Below are 13,457 nucleotides of genomic sequence, written 5' to 3'. Positions count from 1 at the left end.
CATTTTTCGGTTTTTGTCAACGGTGACAATATTTACAAATGTCTATAGTTTTTCATTATTGCTGTGTGAAGTGGGTTTTCAGTACTCTTACTTACAATGTATCTCTATTCAAAGAAGTCGAGAAGACCTAAAATAAACAGCTTTAGCAATTTGATGTAATCAGCTGTTTCGACTTGTTCTACACAAGCAAAAGCAAATGGTGCTGACAGACGAAATTAATTAATACAGTGGCATCCGAAGAAAGATTGTCACACTCACCAGCAAATACGGAAGAAATGGCTGCCACCAAAAAGCTGATGGCAACCGCCGGTCCAGCAACAGTCTTGGCGACAGCGCCGGCCAGCACGTACACTCCTAGACCGAGGGTACTCCCGACTCCGAGCGAGGTGAGGTCGAATAGTCCAAGACATCTAGACAACTGGGTGGTGTCGTCGTCATAATCAATTTTTTTGCACCGACGTAGCGTCGCGAAGATCTTACCGCAGCCCATCTGTGGGAGATATAATTTTAATTTAGCGTAGACTATTAAAGATTATTAAACACGAAAAACTTTCGTCACTCAAAGCTTTAAAGACGTCCAGGCCTTTTTGTAATTGTAACATTTAACAGAACATTGGTAATGGAAAAAAGAAAGATCTTCTACCCAGGGTGTGAAATTTCTCCAAATTGGTCCAAATGAGATTCAGGAATCTGTCAAAAAGCTTAGATTCTATGATGGCTATCGCCACACTTGTCAGTAAATGTAATTCCCATATAAACTTTTCACCCCTATTTAACCTTCTTAAGGGGCTCAAACCTCTTAACTTTTGAAATACCCTAATAAATGCATACATTTATTTATAAATAGATGTATGTATGTTTTTTTTTACATTTATGTTTCTTACTTTTAAATCTATACATATAAATAAAATTAGAGTGTCTGTTTGTAATATTGAAATAACCGCTTTTTACTACAGGCATATGAATAGGCATACGGTACATACACCAAAATAGCATTTTTTACAATTTTTGTCTCTCTGTCTGTCTGTTTGTTCCGGCTAATCTCTGGAACGGCTGGACCGATTTTGAAGGAACTTTCATTGATAGGTAGCTGATGATATAAGGAGTAACTTAGGCTTTACTTTTTTTAGACTAGCTTCGCCCCGCGGCGTCACCCGCGGTACGACAGGACATTAAAACATCATAACATCGCGGGACTAAGCTATCAATAATAAAATATAATTTTTCCGAAGCGAAGCGAGGGCGGGTCGCTAGCAACCCGATAATTACCCGATTTACCCTTATTTACCCTCTCAGTGGGAACTTACGGCATAAAACCTTCAGCTGCAGAAGTATATAAAAGCGGTTTAGGCTCCGCGTTGATGAATCAATCATCAGTGTATAGTTAGATGTTAGCCTTGAAACTTTCGCGACCTCGCCATAATCAAAGTAACAAAATAATTACTCGAGAACTCCTCGAGTCAAAGTATGAAAAAGTTTGCTTCACTGGGCATTTTTTTGAATAGAGAAAATGTCTTAATAGTCAGGGTCGATGCTCATAGACGCAGTTGAGTCGCTCGCTGCCTACTAGTATTGATCAAGTTAAGTCAAGAGGTCAAGACAGCCTCATTACAAGACCAAGCTACGTCTAGAACACAGATTTCGAGGGTTCCTCAAGGTGTTTAGTAATGTAACCTCGATGAAGTCGAGGTCGAACTAATGTCTTAGAATACGAGTGTTCTATACCGGAGTCTTAAGGTGAAGGGGGCGTTAAAATGATCGTTCGATACAAACACGATTTATTGCAATGTCTGTTCAATTAGTATTATAAAAATAATCTTTTTTCCATTATGATTCAAATTTGATTTTTAATTGCTTTGTTATATATTGTAATAGATCAACAGTTGTTTATTTTGGCTTTTGTGAATCGTAGATATAATTAAAATTGTTTAATATTCACTGTATCTAATTTTCTATTTTAAGGATCTAGACCAGTGATTCTCAACATTTTTTTTGTTGCGGCACATATTTAACGATTTCAAAATTTGACGGCACACAAAAAAAAGATAAAAATTATTTATTTACTACAACACACTGCATAAATAGTTATCAAAAAATTTTAATATACGAAATAAACTAAAATATACTATAATTTTTTTTGTGGATTTAAATATATATGTATTCATGTTTAAAATATTTTTTTTTTTAAATTATATAATTTAATAATATTAACATTATTATATAATCGCAAAATTTGGCGGCACACTTTTGAAATTTGGTTGAAAAATGGTTGAGAATCACTGATCTAGACCTTAGTCGTCCATGAACAGGAAAACTATAAAGATTCGAAATGTCGAAAGTAATAAAATTACAATAAAAACCCGAAATGAAACCGCAAAAAATTGTTTTAAATGTAAAATAGTTATATTATTGATTCACACCGTATTTAGTATACAACAAAAACACTATAAGCGTTCTGCCGCCAAAACCCAAATCCGTCTGATCATCTGCAGATAATTATATATCTAACTTTTTTTTTGCTAGAATGAGTAGACAAGTTCCAATCGTATTTATAATGGCGTCTCTAACCTTGAGACGCGAGGTTTCAATCACAATTGTATTGCTGTTGTTGTGAGGCTCTGTCGGCAGTTCAGAGCCGCTGTAACATAATGGGCCACCATTCAAACCGGGAGTCTTGAATCACGGAACAAACAGACCGGATTGTTGGTAGGGTAGGGCAGCCCTTGTAACTATACTGAGATCTTAGAACTTATATCTCAAGGTGGATGGCGCATTTACGTTGTAGATGTCTATGGGCTCCAGTAACCACTTAACACCAGGTGGGCTGCGAGATCGTCCACTCATCTAAGCAATAAAAAAAAAACACTAGCCCTAGTAAGAGCAGTGCTTCGCAGAATCTACCACTGAATCGAAATCGCGACCCACTGAGAAGATCCTGCGAGAAACTCAGTAGAATGTATCAGTGGGATCTTCGCTTTCGTGCTCACTTCACCCTACTGATAAAAAAACTTCATCCGGTTATTACTATTTCCAGCGGATACGCTGAATCCTCGTTTGCATTCCGTTAGGGTTTCTGTGATTTAATTTGTTTTAATTCCGCTATAACATACCCGCAATCAAAACTTTGAAACGCCAGTCATTACCGTTTGCGAATAATTTTCCAGTGTGAAGGCCGTCACGGACACTGCCTTCAATTAAACTATGACTAAAACTCAAAGAAAAAAATTGTTAAATTTGTCAAACAAAACTGTTATAATCTATATATTAATACGTGAAGCAAAAACTTTGTATCCCTTTTTACGAAAATTGCGCGGACGGAGGAGTATGAAAATTTCCACACTTATAGAGAATATAGAGAAGAAGTGCACAATGCTAATTTTTTTTTTAATAATGAATAGTATCATACATTAAATCAATAAAGAAAACATTACACACACTACATACCATGTATTTGACGCACACACGCATCCATACTGTTTATTGTCAAACTTTTGTTCGTGACGTCTGTTGTCAAATTGAGATTAAATATTGTTTGTCTTTGTTAATATATAGTAGTGTACAAACTTACAATACCAATTAGTTATAATCGAATTTCGACTACTGCGGGACCTCTAGTATTATAAAAATATACACAACTAGCTGTACCCATCCGCTTCGCCGTGAATTTAAAATTAACATTATTATTTCTCATACCCACAAAGATTCTCATCATTACCGCCCCTGCAACTGGTGTAGCGAATCCAACATTCATATAAATATTAGCCTATCCATTAAGTACATGTATTTTCTACATGGATACCAAGTTTCAAGTCAATCGGATACATGGTTCAGTAGTTATAACGGAACATCCGTAAAAAGCGTTGTAGATTTATACATTAGTAGAGATAACGAAATAAAGAAATATATGTATAATTTAACAAAGTACTGTCTTTAGAAATAACGTATTTTAACTTTGTTACAAAATGCAAAACCGATTTTGCTTGTCGTCTCTTATTTGAAGCAACTCGAACAAAGAGAATATTTAAGTGTCAATCTATTATTGAAGACAGCTATTCTATATATAGAATTTTGACGTAGTTTCAAATGCTAACATTATTTAAAACGAATTATGTTGCATTTTTTTTATTGCTTAGATGTGTGGACGAGCTCACAGCCCACCTGGTGTTAAGTGGTTACTGGAGCCCATCGACATCTACAACGTAAATGCCACCACTCACCTTGAGATATAAGTTCTAAGGTCTCAGTATAGTTACAACGGCAGGGCATTCCCTAGCTGCTGAACCAGGGTTTAACCAACACGATGACCGCTTATGATTATCAAAAATAATTCATTTTTCATCGCAAGTGACAATGCGGTTCAAAAATCTTTTTGTTTCTGTGCCTGTTAAGCATCTTGTACCCTGCCAATTTGACGCTTATGGACCAATATTGTTTTTATGCTAGCATTGAAAGCTACTCTTAGCTCAACGGTAGAATGAGTATCGTCAGCTGTCACAGTCGCATTTCATTCGTCGTTGTTGACTTTTGTTTTCTTGCTACCACGGATTTCATTTTTAAGGTATACATTCCATGCTGGAAGAATTCTAGGCAGTCACGAGTGATGCGTTCGTTGGTAGTGTTCACTCTGTATATTTCATTAATGTTGTGAGTCGCTTGTCCGACATTTTAACCGCGACGGAACTCTTATTCAATAATTACTAGTCTTTTAAGTATATGTCCATATTCGTTCGTCAATTCGTTTATTGCAAATATTATTACTTATTTTAAAAAAAAATATGAGAAAAAAGCAAAAAAAAAAGCCCGCTGAGTTTGTTTCGCCGGTTCTTCTCAGGACTGTGGCTTTTTTTGGAACCGGTGGTAGAGTTAACATTGTTATTTATATTTTGACATTCAACAAGTGTGTTATACTGACATCTAAGTTGAAATAAATGATTTTGAATTTGAATTTTGAATTTTATGAAAAAATAACACTAGTCAATAAACAAATGACTGAATTGGAGAACAGAACTAAATTTTTTTTTAAATTAAATTCTTTAGAATTTTTAATTTTATTATTAGCCATACATAAAAACGTCAAACGTAAAGACCTAATATTTATTTTGTAATACAAATGACATTCCAACTGAAACCTGAATTAGTACAAAGATGGCTTCAGTCTTATCTTAAGTATATTATTATGATGATTCCGCAAACTAAACTGAAGAGTCATATCTTAGATCATTAAACTGGATTTGTTTGTAAACGGATAAAAGGTTTAAAATATTTCAGTTTATCAACGTTATGTCGTATAATTTGGTGATTTTTTTTTCGAAAAATAATTCTTTTTAAGATCCAACTAAATAATCATCTAAAGCATTCAATGTCCTAGTTTAGAGGGAAACGTTTGTTTAAGGAATGTTTTGTTTGACTTTCAATTATAATAGGAAGCAAAAAATAGCGCCATTTAAATTTTCCAATGACGTTTGTCTTAGACTGAATTTACTTATCCTTATTATTATATTTTAATGATGTGGAGCGTTGACATAGAGATTTAACAAGAGCGTTTTTTTTTATTGCTTAGATGGGTGTACGAGCTCACAGCCCACCTGGTGTTAAGTGGTTACTGGAGCCCATAGACATCTACAACGTAAATGCGCCACCCACCTTGAGATATAAGTTCTAAGGTCTCAGTATAGTTACAACGGCTGCCCCACACTTCAAACCGAAACGCATTACTGCAGAAATAGGCGGGGCGGTGGTACCTACCCGTGCGGACTCACAAGAGGTCCTACCACCAATAATTACGCATATTATAATTTTGCGGGTTTAATTTTTATTACACGATGTTATTCCTTCACCGTGGAAGTAAATCGTGAACAGTTGTTAAGTACGTATTTCATTAGAAAAATTGGTACCCGCCTGCGGGATTCGAACACCGTTGCATCGCTCGATACGAATGCACCGGACGTCTTATCCTTTGGGCCACGACGACTTCAATCAGCGTTTGAAGTAGGTGCCATCCGAACTTGTGACTTGAGTTCCGATTACTCTAGTTGTTTTTCTTTGTCGGTATCACTCTTGCCAGAGTAAATGTGGCCATCGCTTCAGTTGTTGGTGGCAAGCTTCACAAGACGCCGCCACTCTTCTCTGATGGTTGCCCTCCTCGTGCATTCGTGTAGTGATAATGAGCCATTTACTGCCGCTTTTATCTGATCATTCCACCTTATAAGCGATCTTCTTCGTGGCCCTACCCTTGGTGGCATATGTGACTAAAAGGGTGAGGATATGAGACTGTACCGAAGACGATAAACGCTGCTTAATGCCGAGCTCTTGAAGTTACTGTAGTTACAATTACACATATCACATGATTTTGGGATTTTTTCCCTACCTATGCTGATAGCCTTGAGAGGCTATATCAGCGTTACCCTAGCTTGTAAGTGAGCTCTCGGTGCTCAAGCCGCTGTGTGTTATTAATACCGGCCCTTAGCAAGAGTAGTGCTTCGCAGAATCCATCACCGGATCGGAAACCCGACCCAGTGAGAAGATCCGGCGAGAAACTCAGTAGGCTAGAATTTGGATAAATCAAATAAAACATTAAAGATGGGATAAGTCGCAAGTTTTCTTTATAATATCTGTGAGTTTCTGGCCGGTTACGAAAACCTGATTTATTAAAAAATCCAAATCCAGTATGTAAAAAATGTTCAGTCGGATTTGTTTTTCGTGACCTTAACGATTTTATGTACAATTTTAAAGTACCTAGTAGTTAGTGTTTGTTAATAAAACGGAGTTTCGTCTCCATAAAACCACAGGTTCTAGACTCTGTGTTGTTTATGATCGCCAATTATTTTCTTAGATTAAAGACAGTGGCCTCGGTTCTAATATTAAAGTATTAATTTGCATAAAACGATTGACTTGGAGAGAGGAAAAAAATTTGAATTCTAATGTTGAGCGTGGGCTTGCGAATAGTATACCGACTGTTGCAATCTAGTAACACATTACGTGTCGACTGCGACTGTCCTTGATTACACGAAATAGTTGACGTTTGACGTGCCCGGAGAATAAAGTATTTGCCGAATAATGCTCTAGCAGACTCAAAGGGGCCGACCAAACTGATCTTATAATATACTAGCTGACCCGGCAAACGTTGTGTAGCCTTAAATAAGATTTCTAGGGAAATTCTAGACTAATATATAAAATTCTGAAAGACCTCATTCAACCACATAATACCTCATTATAACAAATAAAAAATTATCCAAAAAATAAAAATAAAAAATAAATGTTTGGGGTGGACAACCTTTATCACTTAGGGGTATGAAAAATAGATGTTGTTTGATTCTCTACCCTGGCCGATATCCACACTAAAATTCACGAAAATCGGTCGAGCCGTTTCGGAGGAGTTCAATCACGCACACCGTGACACGAGAATTTTATATATTAGATTAATACGCGAAGCAAAAACTTTGTACCCCTTTTTACGAAAATTGCGCGGTCGGAGGATTAGGAAAATACCAACACTTATAGAGAATATAGAGAAGGAATGGAGAATGTTAATATTTTTTTAAATTATGCATAAAAATAAATTAAATCAATACTAAAACATTACACACACTACCATGTATTTAACTCAACACATATATTATACTCTTTGTTTATTGTCAAACTTTTGTTATTGTTTCAAGTCTGTGGTCAAATTGAGAACAAATTAATAGTGTTTGTCTTTAATGTTATTTGTTTATAGTGTGGTCTTGGCGAAATCTGTGATTATAGAAGTATGTATTAGAACCTGACAGAACCTGAATAATGTTCAAACTTTTAATTTAAATTAATTATAGTCGAATTTCGACTGCTGGGAGGCCATAGTACTGATAAATAAGCAAAAACTTGTTCACCTTTGAAGCCTAAGAAACCGTTAGGTGTTTATGTGTTAAAACACAAACAAAAAAACATCAACAAACTAGTTTTGTCTTTAAGCTTCCGTGTCTGAACTGAAAGTATTTGATGTGTTGTAAATGAATGATCTAAAGGTTATAAGATGTATATAATATGTAGTAGGTAGTATAATATATATAATAATGGAAGCGTTAGACCGGTTTTTTCGTGGCTAATTTGCAAGTTTTTTGGGACTGTCATACAGCTTTGCTCAAAACTACACAATTATTTAATTTTAGTTTGATTAGAGAAAAATCAGGGAATAAAAAATTCAGAGATTGTTCTTTACAATCCCTGAAGAGTTGGGGTTTTATTTTCTAACTACACCGTTTGAAAATGTAATGTTCTAATGATTGTTTCTGAGCTGTATCACTGGATGGAACTACTTCTCAGTTTTGTGAACTAAATATTATGAGAATATATTGTGTGTTTGTATAGCGTCGGTGGTTCAGAAACAAAAGGAGGGATTTGGACATTTGCGTCATTAGCAAATTCGAACCGAATGCTCTTGAATTTATTGTTTTTTTTTGTTTGTAAAGCATATTATTTTGTAAGATATTACTCGTCAGAAAAATAAGTTTGTAGCCCACAGAAGCAATTTCAAAACTCGATGACGATATTAGTAATGGTTCCATCACCGTTGGTTGTAGCGGCTTATATCTTCTTGACAGAACTTGATCCAGCACGGGCTTATGGTTAACGACTGTCCTTGAAACTCTATTCCAGGACTTCCTGTGACTTAGGGCCCTGAGGTTATAAATATACATTTTTTTTGTTATTGCTTACGTTGGTGGACGAGTTCACGGCCCAACTGGTGTTAAGAGGTTACCGGAGCCCATAGACATCTACAACGTAAATGCCGCCACCCACCTTGAGATATGAGTTCTAAGGTCTCAGTATAGTCGGCCGTCTGGTGTAGTGGTAAGTGACATGGTCACTACACAAGGGGATCGCGGGTTCGAATCCCGCCAAGGGAAGATATTTGTATGATAAATATAAATGTCTATTCCTGGGTTATGGATGTATATTAAATATATGTATGTGTGTAATTAAAAATCTTACATTTATATCCGTTATCTGGTACCTGTAACACAAGTTCTTTACGAACTTATCACGGGGCCAGTTAACGTGGCGTGATTGTTAGTAAAATATTTATTTATTATTTATTTATTTATTATTATTATAGTTACTATATCTATACTGTATATACAAAACATAACATGTCTAAACTTCTAACTAACCAATAAATGTCGTTTTCTCAATACGTGTGAATTTTTTTAATGATTATGGATAGTAGTATAATAAAAGTCTAAAGTCTAAAGTATTTAATTATCAATTTGTTACTAAGACTAGTGGTGAGACAGCGAACATCCTGTTTATAGTTAATTTATAGCAATTCTAACGGGTTTTTCTAAAACGAACAGTCGTCTAAGCTACGATAAATACATTTAATATTAAGCGTTATTCGCTCACCTAGTGGACACAGCGTCGCTCGAATATTTCCTTAGACTACCAACGAATAGGACCCTGAACACGTCATTACGGATCCTCCCGATCCATTAACGGTGCTTTTAGGTACCTCAAGCACCGGTCACCGTTCGAGCCGAACCCGTCGCTTGCGACGAAGAGTTCGACGAGTAAATTAACCCATATACACAGCCCACTGAGTTTCTCGCCGGATCTTCTCAGTGGGTCACGTTTCTGATGCGGTGGTAGATTCTGCGAAGCACTGCTCTTGCTAGGGTCAGTGTTAGTAACACTCGCGGTTTGAGTCCCGTGAGCTCACTTACACGTCAAGCCGAATCTGAAATAGCCTCTCAAGGCTATCAGCATAGGTAGAAAAAAAAGGGTATAGGTAGGGAAAAAATGAATTATTTTATGTTACTATTGGAGTAGTTAAAAATGTTATGTCATCGGGGTCGATTTCTGTTGATTCTGAAATGGTTTCATTAATTATATTTATTTAATATTAATGTATATTAAACAAAATTAATTATTTCTTTAACAATATAACAATTATTATATGTACTCATATGGACTTGTTTCTGAATTTTTTATTTTAATTTAACTATTTAAGTCAATTTGCATACTGTTTTTATCCATTGAGTGGCCTTTATGGATAAATGGACTGTCTCTAGGCAGCCAGGTATGTTTTTGAACATAGATAATACAACCAATTTTTTTTTATGATTGATGGATTACTGGTGGCTCGGTGGCCTTTCCAGTTTTACCAGGACAGGAGGGCGAGCACAAGCTCAGCCGGGAGGGAACAATCAACCATTCACGGCATCATACGATAATATATAGTATAGTATAGTTATATATATTTAAACATACATTATGAAGTCGCGTTAGGTTGGATACGAATATTTGGCTTGTGATTACTTTCACATCATATAACTTACAAACGAAGATTAAATGAAGATAATAATGATGAGTTTCTTTAGATGAGAATTATGAGTTTTTTCCTACCTAATCTGATAGCCTTGAGAGGCTATTTCAGCGTAACCTTAGCTAGTAGGTGAGCTCACGGTGCTCAAACCGGAGTGATGCTAACACTGGCCCTAGCAAGAGCAGTGCTTCGCAGAATCTACCACAGGATCGGAAACGCGACTCGCTGAGAAGATCCGGCGAGAAACTCAGTGGGCTATGTCTGTGGGATCATGCGTCTTAGAAGTGATACCAATAAAACACAAATCCAATAGGCTTTGCGTGAATTACAATAACATAGTATCTCTACTCGATCATTCTTTTTATACAGATTTGAAGTTTAATATTTGTATTTGAATGGCTAAATGTATGTGAATATATTTAGTAAAGTTACGTGTGCTAGCTAAATAATATATAATAATGTGTATATCCGTGTGGAGTGTTAGTGGTGGAGGTAACAAAAAATATGAAAGCGAAATAGAAGGGACAGGTGTATGTATGTCTGAGTTATTTCACTGTGTTGATTACAACTTCCTTTTTTAGTACCGTGGAAAACTCGACGTCTATGGATGTTTTAGTTGATGAACCGGAGTTTTTTTTTTATTGCCTAGATATGTGGACGAGCTCACAGCCCACCTGGTGTTAAGTGATTACTGGAACCCATAGACATCTACAACGTAAATGCGCCAAACACCTTGAGATATAAGTTCTAATTTTCTAAACCCGCAAAATTATAATTTGCGTAATTACTGGTGGTAGGACCTCTTGTGAGTCCGCACGGGTAGGTACCACCACCCTGCCTATTTCTGCCGTGAAGCAGTAATGCGTTTCGGTTTGAAGGGTGGGGCAGCCGTTGTAACTATAATTGAGACCTTAGAACTTATATCTCAAGGTGGGTGGCGCATTTACGTTGTAGATGTCTATGGGCTCCAGTAACCACTTAACACCAGGTGGGCTGTGAGCTCGTCCACTCATCTAAGCAATAAAAAAAAAAAAAAAAAAAATAAGGTCTCAGTATAGTTACAACGGCTGCCCCACCCTTCAAACCGAAACGCATTACTGCTTCACGGCAGAAATAAGCGGGGCGGTGGTACCTACCCGTGCGGACTCACAAGAGGTCCTACCACCAGTAAACCAGTAGTTCTAACTAAATATATCCTCCGCATCAGTTTTATAAAAAGTTACATTGATAATGCTTTCTATCGAGTTAATTGGATCTTCCTTAAATTGTACGATGCCTAAAACAAACCTTAAAATCAGAAGACATGAGTTTTTCGCAATAGAAACAGGCAAGAAATTGGTATATGAATGGTTTGCTTTGCCACAAGTATAAGTCCTAACACAAGTGAGACGAGACGGAATTGAGCAAGTCTGCACACCTGTACTTCAAATGCTAATGATAAAAAACACGTATATTTCTTACGATCTGTATCATGCGTGTTTACTTTGTACAATGACATGTTTGTATTGTATTAGTGGATTTTACTGTAATTATTCGCAGACAGACAGACTTTGTTTGATTTACTTTTTTATATGGTTACTTTATTTATTAATTGTTTATTTAACTGTTCATGGCCGACAAAAGAACCGGTTTAGCCACGTAGTTTATTTGGAACTTTGAAGCTAGACTAGACTAGACTGATAGACTTGAAGTCGTCGTGGCCTAAGGGATAAGACGTCCGCTGCATTCGTGTTGAGCTATGACCCGGTGTTCGAATCCCAGGCGTGTACCAACTTTTCTAATGAAATACGTACTCGACAAATGTTCACGATTGACTTCCACGGTGAAGGAATAACATTGTGTAATAAAAATCAAACCCACAAAATTATAATTTACGTAATAACTGGTGGTAGGACCTCTTGTGAGTCCGTGCGAGTAGGTACCACCGCCCTGCTTATTTCTGCCGTGAAGCAGTAATGCGTTTCGGTTTGAAGGGTGAAGCAACCGTTGTAACTATACTTGAGACCTTAGAACTTATATCTCAAGGTGGGTGGCGCATTTACGTTGTAGATGTCTCTGGGTTCCAGTGACCATTTAACACCAGGTGGGCTGTGAGCTCGTCCACCCATCTAAGGAATAAAAAAAAGAGAGAAAACGTCTCATGTACAATTTTAACAGTACGGGTTGCATCATCTCTTGTTTATACCGGTTGTTTGAAGATTTTGACAATGTTATGTAAGGCTTAATAAAGCGTTGTAGAAACTGTTTCTACAACACATTCTCCTTAAGGCTCGCCTTGCCGCGCTCACTGTGTTCAATTCCACTGAGACTAGACGATTTATCGCAAGTTTTGACTGTCATTGGCTAAGTGAAGCGTGTCATTGATTTTCGTGTCAAGTTGCTTTTACACTTGTACTTTCTATGGATCGGTCTAAATTCCTCAGGTTCTGACCCCTGGATCCATTTCCCTCCAACGTTAAAAATATTTTTTGTAAAATTCTTGCTTTCTTGCAATAGGCCCGAAATAATCCGTGCCTACCGTGGAAAGCCTGTTGTCCTTTTTGCGATCCTTCAGGATGAACGCATTCGTATGGAAGATAGTCTAAGGATTGAGCACCATATATCCCTAGCACTATAACTTAAAGTGTGCAATGCCTCATCTATCGTCCGCTAGTGAGGTCCAGTGCTTGGCGCTACACAAGCGGGGAGAGCTAATTTTAAAACTCACCTTTAAAAATCCTTATTAAATCACAAAGTTCACGACCCCAAAAACAATGTATAAATTTAAAAAAAGATCTCCACAAACACGAAAGAGAATTACTTTAAAAACAATTCCATCATGTTAAACACACAACCGACGCGCGCTAATTTCTGTCGGACACTGAATGAAAATTGAAAGAAATGAAATTGTGATATTGTGAACAGAACCAAGTCCGCAACTGTGTTGAGCAGCCACTAATCTACGGTCTCCGATCTAAAAAGATATCTTATAATAAAGGTATCTACTTAATATGGAAGCATTCGCTGCGCTGGCACTGCGAAACGAATTGTATCGTATCCAATCAACCGACAAATTTATGTAAATCGTAAATATTGCTTACCAATAATTACAATTTGTTAATTATATGAAAATATTTACAAAATGACTTGTGTTTTACATTACCTTTGTGTTTTATTT

The 13,457-nt window shown here is 36.6% G+C and overlaps 1 protein-coding gene across 1 annotated transcript in view; it reads right to left on the bottom strand.

Annotated features, from left to right (window-relative positions):
- Positions 1–13,162, bottom strand: part of LOC114244933 (cationic amino acid transporter 3-like) — a 28,655-nt gene extending 15,493 nt beyond the window's left edge. The window contains exons 1-2 of the mRNA XM_028176891.2: positions 13,008–13,162; positions 259–490 (exon numbers count right to left, since the gene is read on the bottom strand). Of these exons, the coding sequence (XP_028032692.2) occupies positions 259–490 (232 nt within the window). The 5' untranslated portion in view covers positions 13,008–13,162. The remainder of the gene's footprint in view (positions 1–258; positions 491–13,007) is intronic.
- Between the last annotated feature and the right edge of the window lie 295 nt (positions 13,163–13,457).

The sequence above is a fragment of the Bombyx mandarina genome, chromosome 08, assembly GCF_030267445.1.
Source record: "Bombyx mandarina strain Sakado chromosome 08, ASM3026744v2".
NCBI classification, from domain to species: domain Eukaryota; kingdom Metazoa; phylum Arthropoda; class Insecta; order Lepidoptera; family Bombycidae; genus Bombyx; species Bombyx mandarina.
The sequence above is the reverse complement of the archived record's forward strand: the minus strand, read 5'-3'. Positions and strand labels throughout refer to the sequence as shown.